The sequence below is a fragment of the Brachypodium distachyon genome, chromosome 3 (genome assembly GCF_000005505.3).
Source record: "Brachypodium distachyon strain Bd21 chromosome 3, Brachypodium_distachyon_v3.0, whole genome shotgun sequence".
NCBI classification, from domain to species: domain Eukaryota; kingdom Viridiplantae; phylum Streptophyta; class Magnoliopsida; order Poales; family Poaceae; genus Brachypodium; species Brachypodium distachyon.
The window spans coordinates 24,046,708-24,062,306 of NC_016133.3; the positions used below are offsets into that span (position 1 = coordinate 24,046,708).

The 15,599-nt window shown below is 44.4% G+C and overlaps 1 protein-coding gene across 1 annotated transcript; it reads left to right on the forward strand.

Moving 5' to 3' along the window:
• The first annotated feature begins 105 nt into the window (after positions 1-105).
• Positions 106-12,258, forward strand: LOC100834926 (acetyl-CoA carboxylase 1). The gene is made up of 30 exons (XM_010236392.3): positions 106-485; positions 1,026-1,389; positions 1,507-1,713; positions 1,793-1,951; positions 2,127-2,219; positions 2,402-2,497; positions 2,778-3,045; positions 3,122-3,360; positions 3,521-3,560; positions 3,639-3,763; positions 3,856-3,972; positions 4,063-4,137; positions 4,217-4,273; positions 4,374-4,478; positions 4,572-4,658; positions 5,472-5,663; positions 5,821-6,009; positions 6,173-6,283; positions 6,389-6,478; positions 6,552-6,728; positions 6,826-6,903; positions 6,986-7,108; positions 7,201-7,470; positions 7,562-7,905; positions 8,044-8,281; positions 8,353-8,720; positions 8,812-9,022; positions 9,299-9,478; positions 9,567-11,726; positions 11,809-12,258. The coding sequence occupies exons 2-30, from the start codon at positions 1,054-1,056 to the stop codon at positions 11,863-11,865; spliced, it is 6,792 nt and encodes a 2,263-aa protein (XP_010234694.1). The 5' UTR covers positions 106-485; positions 1,026-1,053; the 3' UTR covers positions 11,866-12,258.
• Positions 12,259-15,599: the final 3,341 nt, after the last annotated feature.

Below are 15,599 nucleotides of genomic sequence, written 5' to 3' on the forward strand. Positions count from 1 at the left end.
AGGTTAGTTGATCTAACTCCCAACTATCCAATCCAATCCGCCGATCGCCAGCTCCGTCCACCCCCCAGTCAAAATCCAAGCTCCACCCCCACCCTTCTCTCTCTCTTCGCTGGTTCACGCGTTCCAGCTTCTCTGTCTACCACTCCTCCCCTCTCGTACCCCGTGGTCCGGTTCCCAGCCGTCAAGTTCCCCTACCCGCGCATGGGGCCGCCGCGGCGGTCACTTAAGAGGCGCGCGCGGCAAGCAGCGTACCATAAACTCAGCATAGCGTCGTAGACACACGCACCGCACGCCACCTCGCGCTGTCCTCTCCTGTCGTACGCATTTAAGGCCTTGTTGCCCTCCCGCCGCGCCCGAGGCGTTTCTGGATCTTGATCTGGGGCGGCCGGCTGCCGTGAAGCTTCCGTCCTGCGCCGGCTCTGGGCGCAGCATTCCGTCGAACGGGCGTCGGGCTGGTGGCACGCCTCTGGACGGGCTGACGAATGGTACCCTGCTTCTATCTCTACTCGCCCCGTCTGCCAATTTCGCAGCACTGTTATCTCTGTATGTGTGTGTTCGAATTTTGCAGCTCACAGTCCAAACTTAAAATCAGTTTTTCCTTGCTCCGGTTTAGCACTACTGGTCCTAGACCGCTTTCCGCTCTTGTTCGAGGCCGGCATCGAGAGCCGTCTTGACGTCGCCGCATGGTGGGTGGTCTCTTGGCGCCGTCGAGCAGGCTGTGACCTTGCTCAATTGGCGGATGAGATCCTGGCTTATCCCTCTTCTTTTGTTGTGTTGCGTGCCGGAATTGGGGCCCCTTTGCTCATGCTTGGGCTTTCGTTGTCTTGCTGTTCTTGTTCTGCTGGCTGTTGGCTACTGATTTACTGTTACAGTTGTCCAACTAAAATTGCTGCGGGTGTTTCATCATCTGGCTAAATAGTCATGTTTTTGTTGGAAACAAATATCGCAATCCAAAATATCCAGTATTGTTGTGCTAAATAGTCAGTATTGTTGTGCTAACTGTTTTGCTCTTTTACTTTTCACAGCGAGTCTGAAATTTAGAGAGGGGCAATAATGGTGGAATCCGGCCAAATAAACAGCATGTCTAATTCGAGGCACCCATCTTTACCGTCCGAGGTTGATGAATTCTGTAAAGCACTTGGGGGCGACTCACCAATACACAGTGTGCTAGTTGCCAACAATGGAATGGCTGCAGTCAAGTTCATGCGTAGCATCCGCACCTGGGCCTTGGAGACGTTTGGAACAGAGAAGGCGATTCTTTTGGTTGCTATGGCAACTCCAGAGGATCTGAAGATAAATGCGGAGCACATAAGAATCGCCGACCAGTTCTTAGAAGTACCTGGCGGAACAAATAATAACAACTACGCTAATGTACAGCTCATAGTTGAGGTTAGTACAGCTGATCTTAGAAGTTTCCTGTCTTTTTCACTTGGGTGTGCATTAGTCTATCCATGTTCATCACTCTGGGTGATTGAGTAGCTAATGTTTCTAATCCACGTATCACAGATAGCAGAGAGAACTCGTGTTTCTGCAGTTTGGCCTGGCTGGGGTCATGCTTCGGAGAACCCAGAACTTCCAGATGCGCTGAAAGAGAAAGGAATAATTTTTCTTGGGCCACCATCAGCCGCGATGGCTGCTTTAGGTGATAAGATTGGTTCTTCTCTTATTGCTCAAGCAGCAGGAGTTCCAACTCTTCCATGGAGTGGATCACATGTATGCCTTGTCCCATTTCTGTATAGTTTTCTCCTTTCTCTATTGGTATATTGCTTAAATTAAATCCAATGCGTTGTAGGTGAAAGTCCCGCCAGAAACCTGCCACTCGATACCTGAGGATATTTATAAAAACGCTTGTGTTTCCACTACTGAGGAAGCAGTGGCTAGTTGTCAGGTGGTGGGGTATCCTGCCATGATCAAGGCATCATGGGGAGGTGGCGGTAAAGGAATAAGGAAGGTTTGTCTTCCTTTGTTCAATTCTACTACATTTATATGGAAATGTTCTTCTCACTCACAAAACATGATATAAAAATGCCCATTGCCATAAAAAAATAAATTAAGTCTAAGTTTTCGTCAAATATTGTAGATTAACCAAAAAGGTGATTTTGGTGTCATCCAAATTGTTTTTGTAGGTACACAACGATGAGGAGGTGAGAGCATTGTTTAAGCAAGTGCAAGGAGAAGTCCCTGGATCGCCTATATTTATTATGAAGGTGGCATCTCAGGTGATCAGTGATAATACAGCTTGAAGTCCGTTGTTTTTCTTTTATGTTATTGTTGTATCGTTGCCTTGTTCCCTTTAGTATGCAATCCATATAGAGTATCAATGATAAAGAACATCTGTTACTGTTGGCAATATTCAGCGAGTGCTTCTGTATTTACTTTTTTTTTTGCTCTTTATTTATAGAGCCGACATTTGGAGGTTCAGTTGCTCTGTGACAAGCATGGCAATGTAGCAGCACTACACAGTCGAGACTGTAGTGTTCAAAGAAGGCATCAAAAGGTTAGCTGTTTTCCGGAAGCATTGGGGTGCCAGTGCCAGATATCATTTTTTCTGGAGTTAGTCCGAGCCAAAGCTGTAGTGAAGTAAAAGTTCTTTGTACTATATAGCAATCATATGTATGGAGTACAATATTTTCTTTTCCCGTAACCACAAAAATGTTCTAACTAATGCAAGCCAAAAACAGGAAACATACAAGATATCTGTTAACTCGTTAACCAAAAATGTACTTGTTTTATGATTTGTGGAAAAATAGTGTTCACCATAAGCTATTGTGTAACAGATTATTGAAGAGGGGCCAATTACAGTTGCTCCTCCAGAAACAGTTAAAGAGCTTGAGCAGGCAGCAAGGAGACTAGCTAAATGTGTGCAATATGAGGGTGCTGCTACAGTAGAATATCTATACAGCATGGAAACAGGGGAATACTATTTCCTGGAGCTTAATCCACGATTGCAGGTCGAACACCCTGTGACCGAATGGATTGCTGAAATAAACTTGCCTGCATCTCAAGTTGCAGTAGGAATGGGCATACCCCTGTACAACATTCCAGGCAAGCGAAATCTAACTTCATAGCTGATGAGGTTATCTGTTTCCCTCCCTGCTAATAAATAAAAGGATCATTGCAGAGATCAGACGCTTTTACAGAATGGAACATGGAGGTGGCTATCATGCTTGGAAGGAAATATCAAGTGCTGCAACCAAATTTGACTTGGATAAAGCAGAGTCTGCAAGGCCAAGGGGTCATTGTGTTGCAGTTAGAGTTACTAGTGAAGACCCAGATGATGGGTTTAAGCCTACTAGTGGAAGAGTGGAAGAGCTAAACTTTAAAAGTAAACCAAATGTTTGGGCCTACTTCTCTGTTAAGGCAAGCTACATCCATACATTATGTCTCTTTCATATCACTTGTCACAACAAACTAATCTTATAATGAGTTTTCCCTGTTTCTTATGTCGATAACATCCTGCCTAAAATTTATATCTTATCCTGCAGCAAGCTAACCTGAACTGCTATTTTCTTATTTTCAGTCTGGAGGAGCAATTCATGAATTTTCTGATTCTCAGTTTGGTAAGTAACATAACTTGATTAGCTGTTTCCCCTCGGTATCTCTTGATGCTTTTGTTAAACAGCATCATTTTCTTGCAGGTCATGTTTTCGCTTTTGGGGAATCTAGGTCATTGGCAATTGCCAATATGGTACTTGGATTAAAAGAAATCCAAATTCGTGGAGAGATACGCACAAATGTTGATTACACAGTGGATCTATTGAATGTAAGATAACCCAACAAAAAATGTTCTTTGATCACATGGTGCATTTACTCCCTTGATGTAATTTATTTATGTCCCGTTTTCCATATTTTCAGGCTTCAGAGTACCGAGAAAATAAGATCCATACCGGTTGGCTAGATAGCAGAATAGCTATGCGAGTTAGAGCAGAGAGGCCCCCATGGTACCTTTCAGTTGTGGGAGGAGCTCTATATGTATGATTTACTTGTCCGCAGAATTATGATTTATCCTATAGTTTTGAGATATCATTGCCAACCTCAGATATTCTATTTCTTATGTTGCAGGAAGCATCAAGTAGGAGCTCAACTGTTGTTACGGATTATGTCGGTTATCTCAGCAAAGGGCAAATACCACCAAAGGTATCATACTGTTTGATGGATACCCTTAATACTGATATTCTTGTTTCGTTATGGATAAAGCTTTTTCTTTCCTTTACAGCACATATCTCTTGTCAATTTGACTGTAACACTGAATATAGAGGGGAGCAAATATACGGTAATTTCTGTAATTTCTTCTTCAAATCCTATCCATGGCATAGCCAGCCAATCCAATTGGTGATGTCACCACAGCTGGTCATCATTATTTTCTCATCTAGATTGAGACAGTAAGAGGTGGACCTCGTAGCTACAAGTTAAGGATTAATGAATCAGAGATCGAAGCCGAGATACATTCGTTGCGAGATGGAGGACTCTTAATGCAGGTAATTATTTGCCACACTACATTTTTTAATAGAAATATGATATATATTTTTCGTTTGAAAGGTCTGATCTATGTTTATTTGTAATTTCTCCAGTTGGATGGAAATAGTCATGTAATTTATGCGGAGACAGAGGCGGCTGGTACGCGCCTCCTAATCAATGGCAGAACATGCTTATTACAGGTGAAGACATCGATCTTCCTTTTCTCCTCTTGGTTTGCAGCTATGAAAGTTATCTCTATTAAAGTTATTATAGGTGAAGCCTGAAGAGTACTTATGTCAAATTTACAAATATCTAGGCAAAAACGTTTGCTATTGGATCGGGCAAGTTCTGTTATTTACGATCACGCAAAGGGATTAAGAATTAGAACTTTCTTGATGAGAATATTCAGCTAGAATGAACGTAACAGTGGTGTAGTTAATAAGAATGCTGATGCAGTGTAGCCTGGAATTGTATTTACTTGTTTCTATTATATTGCTACATGAACTTTGTTGTAATATTTTCACTTTGGATTAGGTCAGATAATCTATAACATATGTGTACAGGTGCAACATGGTGACCCTCAGGGTACCCTTTGACCCTCCTTAGTTCAAACAAATGAACTTGTTTTCCAAAAAGTTGTGTCATTTTAAAATTTTAGTTCATTTGGTTCAACTAAGGAGGGTCAAAGGGTGAGGGTCACAAATTTGCAGCTTTACATATGTGTCTCTTGTTTCTCCTCTCAAAATGATCCTTTTGTCATTTGCACACTGTGGGGTTGCATCTCTCTAATAGTCATGTCATGTCATGTCTTGTAGTCATGTCATGTTTTAGCAGCTGCTTCGGATCCTCACTTTTAAATGCAGGAGTGCACATGTTCCTAAGGCCATATTTGAGAATCACTCACTACGCATATTTTAATTGAAGGACTAAGTAATGCATGGATTGTTTTAACTCTAGTTGTGACATCAAATTGTATGAAGGCAAATAAATTAATTTTAAATGATATATTACAGAAAGAACACGACCCTTCCAAGTTGTTGGCTGATACACCATGCAAACTTCTTCGGTTTTTGGTCGTGGATGGCTCTCATGTGGTGTCTGATACACCATATGCTGAGGTAGAGGTCATGAAGATGTGCATGCCACTGTTACTACCTGCATCTGGTGTCATTCACTTTGTCATGCCTGAGGGTCAGGCCATGCAGGTTTTACTCCTTTCTCTTTATCCTCCCGCCCCACCCACCTTTCTTGCATATTCCCAGTGCTCTAATTCTATGCACATTCTGGCTATAATACATTAATACTTTATGCAAGAAAGATGCATGTTTTCAAATACTAACTGAAATGTCTGTCTTCTTTCAGGCAAGTGACCTGATAGCAAGGTTGGACCTTGATGACCCATCTTCTGTGAGGAGAGCCGAACCATTTCAGGGCACCTTTCCAAAACTTGGACCTCCTACTGCTGTTTCTGGCAAAGTTCACCAAAAATTTGCTGCAAGTGTGAATTCTGCGCACATGATACTTGCAGGATATGAACATAACATCAACCAAGTAAGACATAGCAAACTTTCAGAATATAGGTGTACTTTCATAATATATGTAACTATTCCATATTATTGAAAAATGACCCGGTCTTTGCATTATCTTCAATCGATAGCCTCCTGACTATATGGTCCCAAAAAGAATACCTGACTATACATCTTTTTTTTTTCAGGTTGTACAGGATTTGCTAAACTGCCTAGACAGCCCTGAGCTCCCTTTTCTACAGTGGCAAGAAATTATGTCTGTTTTAGCAACCCGGCTTCCAAAAGATCTCAGGAATGAGGTGATTAAGAATTCCAGTTCATCTTTTATATTACATAGCATGTTATTATTCTATGCTTCATTTTGGCTGCATATTGAGTGTCTTGACTATTTTACCTGAGCCCAGTTGGATGGTAAGTACAAGGAGTATGAGTTGAATGCTGATTTCCGGAAGAGCAAGGATTTTCCTGCGAAGTTGCTAAGGGGGGTTATTGAGGTCAGTTTGACTGTTATTTGGCATCCACCTCTTTTTGGAATTCTGTTGTTTCCTTATAAAACTAGTACTGCAGGCAAATCTTGCATACTGTTCTGAGAAAGACAGGGTTACTAATGAGAGGCTTGTGGAGCCACTTATGAGCCTGGTCAAGTCTTACGAGGGTGGAAGGGAAAGCCATGCTCGTGTTGTTGTGAAGTCTCTGTTTGAGGAGTACTTGTCTGTTGAAGAACTCTTCAGTGATGACATTCAGGTAAGTCTTCATAATGGTTTTGAATAGATTGTTCCATGTTCAGTTGCTCACCCGAAGGGCTAAACATTGTGTTTTCTGCTTTTTTATTTTCATTCAGTCTGATGTGATAGAACGTCTACGACTTCAACATGCAAAAGATCTCGAGAAGGTCGTATATATAGTGTTCTCTCACCAGGTAATGTCTTTGTTGTGCAATGTGTTAATTTACTTGATATGCACAGACATTTTTGCGCCTGACAATTTATCTTTGTTTGAAGGGTGTGAGAAACAAAAATAAATTAATTCTACGGCTTATGGAAGCACTGGTCTATCCAAATCCATCTGCTTACAGGGACCAGTTGATTCGCTTCTCCGCCCTGAACCATACAGCATACTCTGGGGTAAAATCGAGAGTCTGAATGATCTATGCTCTATTTACTTTGCACGTATCATAGTCTAGAAAAATTATGCAAATTTATTGTAATTGATGCAGCTGGCACTTAAAGCAAGTCAACTTCTTGAGCACACGAAATTGAGTGAACTCCGCACAAGTATAGCAAGAAGCCTTTCAGAGCTGGAGATGTTTACTGAGGAAGGAGAGCGGGTGTCAACACCTAGAAGAAAGATGGCCATCAATGAAAGGATGGAAGATTTAGTTTGTGCTCCACTTGCAGTTGAAGACGCCCTTGTGGCTTTGTTTGATCACAGTGATCCTACTCTTCAACGGAGAGTCGTTGAGACATACATACGCAGATTGTATCAGGTATTTGTGAATTTATCAAATAGTTCACTCTTGTATTGATTCAACTAGGATATTAACAAATTCATGTCGGCTAACCACAATAATTTTCCAGCATTATCTTGTAAGGGGCAGTATCCGGATGCAATGGCACAGGTCTGGTCTAATTGCTTTATGGGAATTCTCTGAAGAGCATATTGCACAAAGAAATGGGCAGTCAGCGACAGTTCTAAATCAACAAGTAGACCATCCCATTTATAAGCGATGGGGTGTAATGGTTGTAATCAAGTCTCTTCAGTTCTTATCAACTGCAATTGAAGCTGCATTGAAGGAGACTTCACATTACGGAGCAGGTGTTGGAAACATCTCAAATTGCAATCCTGTAACTCCAAATAGTAGCAATATGCTTCATATTGCTTTGGTTGGTATCAACAATCAGATGAGTACTCTTCAAGACAGGTTTGTTTACTCCCTTTGTTCTTATGTGATTTTTGGTGATAAAAACATAACATGTAATAAGAGGGATTCTATGAGCTGGTAGTGATGTGAATTTCAAGAAAAATATATTTAACTCGTTCACTCCTTCTCTCTTTATAGTGGTGATGAGGATCAAGCACAAGAAAGGATCAATAAACTTTCCAAGATTTTGAAAGATAACACTATAACATCACATCTCAATGGTGCTGGTGTTAGGGTCGTCAGCTGCATTATCCAAAGAGATGAAGGGCGTCCACCAATGCGCCACTCCTTCCAATGGTCAGTTGACAGGCTATATTATGAGGAAGACCCGATGCTCCGCCATGTGGAACCTCCTTTGTCCACATTCCTTGAGTTGGTATGTAGCTTATTTCCCGGGTAAAGTTCTCGACAATAACAGTGCTTCTAACAACTAATCTGTAAATACAGGACAAAGTGAATTTAGAAGGCTACAATGACGTGAAATACACCCCATCGCGTGATCGCCAGTGGCATATTTACACCCTAGTAAAGAACAAAAAAGATCAGAGATCAAATGATCAAAGGATGTTTCTTCGTACCATAGTCAGGCAGCCAAGTGTGACCAATGGGTTTTTGCCTGGAAGTATTGATAATGAAGTAAGCCGTGCCCAAGCCTCTTCATCATTCACATCAAATAGCATACTCAGATCATTGATGGCAGCACTAGAAGAAATAGAGTTACATGCTCATAATGAGGCTGTGAGGTCAGGCCATTCACACATGTATCTGTGCATTATGAGAGAACAACAGTTGTTTGATCTAATTCCATTTTCGAGGTCAGTCAAAATACTTATTGTTCTCAACAAATCATATTTGCATTAAATATGCTCATAGATGTTCACTTGGTTCATGCTTTTGTTGTGTTAGGATGTCGGGTGAAGTTGGTCAAGATGAAGCGACAACATGCACACTTTTGAAGCATATAGTTTTGAATATATATGAGCATGTTGGTGTCAGGATGCATCGCCTTTCTGTGTGTCAGTGGGAAGTGAAGCTATGGTTAGCCTGTGATGGGCAAGCTAATGGTGCTTGGAGAGTTGTCGTTACAAATGTAACTGGCCACACCTGCACTGTTGATGTAAGTTCCTTGGCTTTTCTCTACCATGCGAATAATAGCCTTTACAGTTCAGTAAATAATATGAAGAATACTACCTCTAATCCAGGTTGATAAAGCATACCAGGCCATCATCATATATGATTCATTTAGCTTAGCTATTATCGAATAGACATCACTCCCATCATGGTTATTCTCTCAAGTATTGTTTAAAATAAATGCCTCATCAATCACCGGACAAAGTCTTTTAAAACCATTTTCTCTTTAGTATTGTTATCCTCAGTTTTGTTTGAATTGCAGATTTACCGAGAAGTGGAGGACCCAAATATACATCAACTTTTCTACCGCTCTGCCACACCCACAGCTGGTCCTTTGGATGGTGTTGCATTGCATGAGCCATACAAGCCTTTGGATGCTATTGACCTGAAACGTTATGCTGCTAGGAAAAATGAAACTACATACTGCTATGATTTCCCATTGGTGAGTTTGTTGCCTTTCCCTGCTTTTCTCTCACATTCGTTAGCATGTTTAACCAGATCAACTGAGATAGTTCAAATACTGTCCACAGGCATTTGAAACAGCATTGAAGAAGTCATGGAAATCTAGTATCTCTCATGTGGGAGAAGCTAACGAGCATAATCGGCGGTATGTTAAAGTGACAGAGCTTATGTTTGCTGATTCTACTGGATCATGGGGTACTCCTTTGGTTCCAGTTGAGCGTTCTCCTGGTATCAATGATATTGGCATTGTTGCTTGGAGCATGAAGCTCTCCACACCAGAATTTCCAGGAGGCCGGGAGATAATAGTTGTCGCAAATGATGTGACATTTAAAGCTGGGTCCTTTGGTCCTAGAGAAGATGCGTTCTTCGACGCTGTTACTAATCTTGCTTGTGAGAGGAAAATTCCTCTTATCTACTTGTCAGCAACTGCTGGCGCTAGAATCGGTGTAGCAGAGGAAATAAAGTCATGCTTCCATGTTGGATGGTTTGATGATCAGAGCCCTGAGCGTGGTTTTCATTACATTTACCTCACTGAAGAAGACTATTCAAGGCTAAGCTCTTCAGTTATAGCCCATGAGTTGAAACTGGAAACTGGAGAGACCAGATGGGTTGTTGATACTATTGTTGGGAAAGAAGACGGACTCGGTTGTGAGAATTTACACGGAAGTGGTGCCATTGCCAGTGCCTATTCTAAGGCATATAGGGAGACTTTTACTCTGACATTTGTGACTGGGCGAGCTGTTGGAATTGGGGCCTATCTTGCTCGGTTAGGCATGAGGTGTATACAACGTCTTGATCAACCAATTATTTTAACTGGGTTTTCTGCGCTGAACAAACTTCTGGGCCGTGAGGTTTATAGCTCTCATATGCAACTGGGTGGCCCCAAAATCATGGCTACAAATGGAGTCGTCCATCTGACTGTGTCAGATGATCTTGAAGGTGTTTTTGCTATCTTGAAATGGCTAAGCTATGTTCCTCCCTATGTCGGCGGTCCTCTTCCTATTCTGAAACCTCTTGACCCACCAGATAGACCTGTAACATATTTTCCTGAGAATTCATGTGATGCCCGTGCAGCCATCTGTGGCATTCAGGACAGTCAAGGCAAGTGGTTGGGTGGTATGTTTGATAGAGGAAGCTTTGTGGAAACGTTAGAAGGTTGGGCAAAAACTGTTATTACCGGAAGAGCAAAGCTTGGTGGAATTCCAGTTGGTGTCATAGCTGTGGAAACCCAGACAATGATGCAAGTAATCCCTGCTGACCCTGGTCAACTTGATTCTGCTGAGCGTGTGGTGCCTCAAGCAGGACAGGTGTGGTTCCCAGATTCTGCCACAAAAACAGCCCAGGCATTGCTGGATTTTAACCATGAAGAACTCCCGTTGTTCATCCTTGCTAACTGGAGAGGCTTTTCTGGTGGGCAAAGGGATCTGTTTGAAGGAATACTTCAGGCTGGTTCTACGATTGTTGAGAATCTGAGGACATATAAGCAGCCTGCTTTTGTGTATATCCCAAAGGCTGGAGAGCTACGTGGAGGTGCATGGGTTGTGGTGGATAGCAAGATCAATCCTGAGCACATTGAGATGTATGCTGAGAGCACTGCAAAAGGGAATGTCCTTGAGGCAGAAGGGCTGATTGAGATCAAATTTAGGCCAAAGGAACTTGAGGAGAGCATGTTAAGGCTTGACCCCGAGTTGACGAACCTTAATGTTAGACTCAGAGAAATGAAGAAAGAAAATGCTAGCCTCTCTGAAATGGAAACCATCGGGGTGAGTATGACAGTTCGGATGAAGCAGCTGATGCCTATATATACTCAGGTTGCTACACGGTTTGCTGAATTGCATGACACGTCTTCCAGGATGGCTGCCAAAGGTGTGATCAGTAAGGTTGTTGATTGGAAGGAGTCTCGAACCTTCTTCTATAAGAGATTGCGAAGGAGGGTTGCTGAGGATTCACTTGCCAAAGAAGTTAGAGAAGCTGCTGGTGAGCAGCTATCCCACAGATCAGCATTGGAGTGTATCAAGAAATGGTATCTAGCTTCCAAGGGTTCTGAAGGGGATAGTGAACAGTGGAATGATAATGAAGGTTTCTTTGCTTGGAAAGACGATCGCAGGAACTATGAGAATTATCTTGAGGAGTTGGAAGCTGAAAGAGTTTCCAAATGGTTCTCGCATCTTGCTGAAAGCTCAGACGTGAAAGCCTTACCAAACGGTCTTTCACTCCTTCTTGGCAAGGTAAAGTTTTGCCTTTTCATCTTCCTTTTCATTCCTTCTATTTCTACCACCCTCTCACTGATACATCGTTCATGCTGTACAGATGAATCCTACAAAAAGGGAGCAGGTTATCGATGGCCTCAGGGAGCTTCTCGGTTGATCGAAACATCTTCAGTGTAGTAGAACTGAAGCGCAGGCAACTGAGGTCGACATTTTCCTCGCCTGACAAGCTGCAGGATTAGATGGAAGACAAAAACACATTGTTTGCACATAGGCACTTGGAAATGGCAGCTCAAGATCATATGTTATACGCACAAAACAGAGGTTGTGCCTCCGCGGCTGGATATTTGATACGACTTCTTGTAAGAGTAGAATAAAGAACATGGGAGCTTAACCAGTCACGGAGTGTTTGTTGTTGGTGCTGCTGCTTTGTTGTTCTTTGGCCTGTCTCATGCCAAAATTACGAAGAGGCAATAGAAATCTTGATCAACTTACTTTTATGAGTTTCAATCCAAATAATAGGTCCGATGCTTGTCCTTTTTTATTGTACAAACGATATCTTGTTGCTTTCAAGATGCTGTTTGTGGAGAAGGATGGATGTTACCTACACATGGATTCCAGGAGCTTCTTCAATTCGACGATGAACAACACAGGGAACTTTGCTGAATTACAAAGTCACATATAAAATCAGTAAACTTCAATGTGATAATGGTACCTTTGTTGATCCTGCAGATGGTCTCAGCAACTTGGTGAACAACTTCTTTGGACTCTATGAAAAAGATGGCGCGATCGATCCTTAGCTTCTACTGAACGCCATGGAACCAAAAATCAATAACGACACCACACACACACACCCCCCCCACACACACACATTTGGTGTCCGCGCCAATTTTTAGGCCTTTCAGGGTTCAGCCATGCCCCCAATACTAAATTCCAAACAAATATAAATTTGGCACATTTCATCAAACTCGACGACATTTCATTAAAACCGGGCAACATTTAATTAAACTTGGCGAAGACGATAACGCCTGGCCTCCTTCACCGCCGCCTTCTTTGGCCTCGGCCTCGCTCCAGGTGAGGATCTCGGCCTCTGTAATGGTGGGTCCGAGGCGGCGCACCTCCTGGGCTTCCTCCTCGTTGGCGCGCACCGCCGCGCGCAGGACCGGGAACTCCTTTGGGTCGCCGTCACGACGGAAATCGAGTGCGAGATGCTCGTATTTCGGCTTTGACGCCCACTCCGGCTCAGGCTTTGGCCTGACGAGCTGGAGGTGGCTGTGCGGCGGCGACGCGGCCCGGCACCCACGGGAGGAAGAGCCGGGCTCGTCCTTAATGCGCAACGCCGACGAGATGGCACTACGGAAGGAGGAGCCAACAGAGCGCGCCAGCCAGCGGTGCTGGCCGGCCCTGTGGTCTCCAGGCAGGGACGGTTGCCGGTGGCGATGCGCGGCATCACCGCTGTGAGCATGCGCCCCGGCGCTTCCCAGAACGCGTGCCGCCCAAAAATGTTATGCCTCGGTGGCGGCGCACGCTGGCCATGGCCCTCGTACCGGGTCATGAAGGCGTCGTGCTGGTGGGCGAAGTACACCTCCCAGTTGCTGCCAGTGTGCCGATTCCAATCCGACAGCTCACGCTCCTCCGCCGTCAGGCCCTGCCAAAAGTGGGCGGTGATGGCTTGCTGACAGGCTCGTCCTTGCGGCGCGTGCAGCTCGGGATGGCGCCAAGGCTTAGAGCCCAGCCGCCGGGCAGCCGGCAGTCCGGCGGCGCCGGGTAGTCGTGCTCATGCAACGCCTCGGTGACGGTGAGGGACCGGCAGGGCCAGTTGCTATCGTCGCCGGCGGCCATATTTTTGTTGTGGGCGATGTGAGGACAGGGCAAGGAGAGGGAGAGGAAGAAGACCGGCGAGAAAAATGGCGAGCACCGCCGAGGGAGGGGCTGCGTTTTATAGCCGGCCATCTTCCGAGGGAGGCAGTTCCCGATGGCTTACCTGCTCGCTTCTTCTAGAGACACTGGGCCACGGTCAAATCTGAAGTCACTGCTGCAATCAAGAACTTCTCTCGCACTGGTGTCAGGCCTGAAGGTGTAAACAATACTGTGATCGTCCTCGTCCCAAAGACAAAAACCAACGAAGCTAAAAGACTTCACCAATTACCCTTTTAAATGTCATCTACAAGGTCGTCACCAAGTGCACGGTTAACCGCCTGAGGCCCCTCCTTGACAGCATCATTTCTGAAATTCAGAGCGCCTTTATTTCGGGACGTATGATCTCAAACAACACCACATCGTCTTTGAATGCTTCAACTCAATCCAGAAGTACAAGGACAAAAAAGGCAAGTTCTATGCCTACAAACTGGACATGGCCAAAGCCTGCAACAAAAATATGGCCGCCGGCGAAGAGCAGGTGAGATGACTGGAATTTCCTCGAGCAGGCGCTCCTTAGATTGGGCTTCAGTGAATAGCGGACTCACTGGAGCATGGCTTGTGTCACCTCTGTCGCCTGCTCGCTGCGGCTCAATGGAGCTCTCCTCCCGCCCTTTCGCCCGTCCCGCGGCCTAAGTCAAAGTGATCCACTCTCGCCCTATCTCTTCCTTCTGGTGGGAGAAGGATTGTCAGCTCTCATCAACAGACCTAGAGAACTAAAAATCAACAGATCTGGCCCGGGCATCTCTCACCTGCTCTTTGCCGACAACTGCCTCTTGTTCTTCTAAGCTAGTGAAGATCAAGCCCAAACTGTCAAAACGATCCTAAACTCTTACGGAAGTGGTACAGGACAGGGAAAAATGCTCTCTCCTCCTCTGAAATGCATGCTGCCCCTCTCAAGGCGCCAACGTGACTATTCTAAACGTCAGAAAAAACAGGTTTCGATGAGGAATACCTAGGCCTCCCGATCCCCAAGGGCCGCATGAAAGATGGCAAATTCCAGAACATTAAGGAGCACTTCCATAAAAGCTGTGCAGATTGGACTGAGAAGAATCTCCCGCGGGTGGTAAGGAGGTCGTGATCAAAGCTGTCTTACAGCCCTCCCCACGTAATTTCTTTCTTGGGACCGGCTGACATGACCTCCTTATCACCCGCCCGCTACAAGGACGGCATATCGTATTGCTTGGCATCATGAACCTTCGGGGAACTTCTCGGTCCGCAGCTCGTATAGACTGGCCCTCGCCGAACACTACCAAGCTCTTGCTCACGGCAAGGGCAATGTCCACACATCCGGAAACCGGCCGATCTGGGATCTCATCTGCAAAGCTGATGTTCAATCGAAGATAAAATTTTGTCCTACAATAGCATGACACTGCTATCTATACATATCTAAAAAATACGGACCGTTTTCTTCACCGTCGTCTGTCAAACTTCCAAAAAATTTATGACTCCCTCCAAAATTGCATGTATCTATACATATTTAAAAAATACGGACCGTTCGCTTCACCGTCGTCTGTCAAACTTTCCAAAAAATTTATGGCCCTCCCAAAATTGCATGTATATTAGGCCTACTAAGCCGACTGGCCCGTTACCTGCACCGAATTGGACTGAAACTCCGCGAGGGAATCCATCGCCAACGGGATCGCTATGAGAGTCGGGCAAAAACTCCGAATCTGATGAGAAAAAGATCGCTCCGCCAAAATACTATGATACTCGGAGGATGAGACCCGATCGGGCACCCATCGGACAAGGAATAGAAACCACGGCCGTCCCCTCTATCTTCCAGGCGCGGCCACGGCTCTCCTAGGGCCAAATTACACGAGGAAATGATGAATTGTTAGAAGAAGTTGAGTGAGCGAGAGAGATGGCCAAACAGGCCATGTTGATGGGTCATCGAGTCATGTGCTACTAGGCCAATTTTGCACTTGGTTTTTTTTTACAGTAGTGTTCATCCATTAATCCTTATTGCATCAAAGA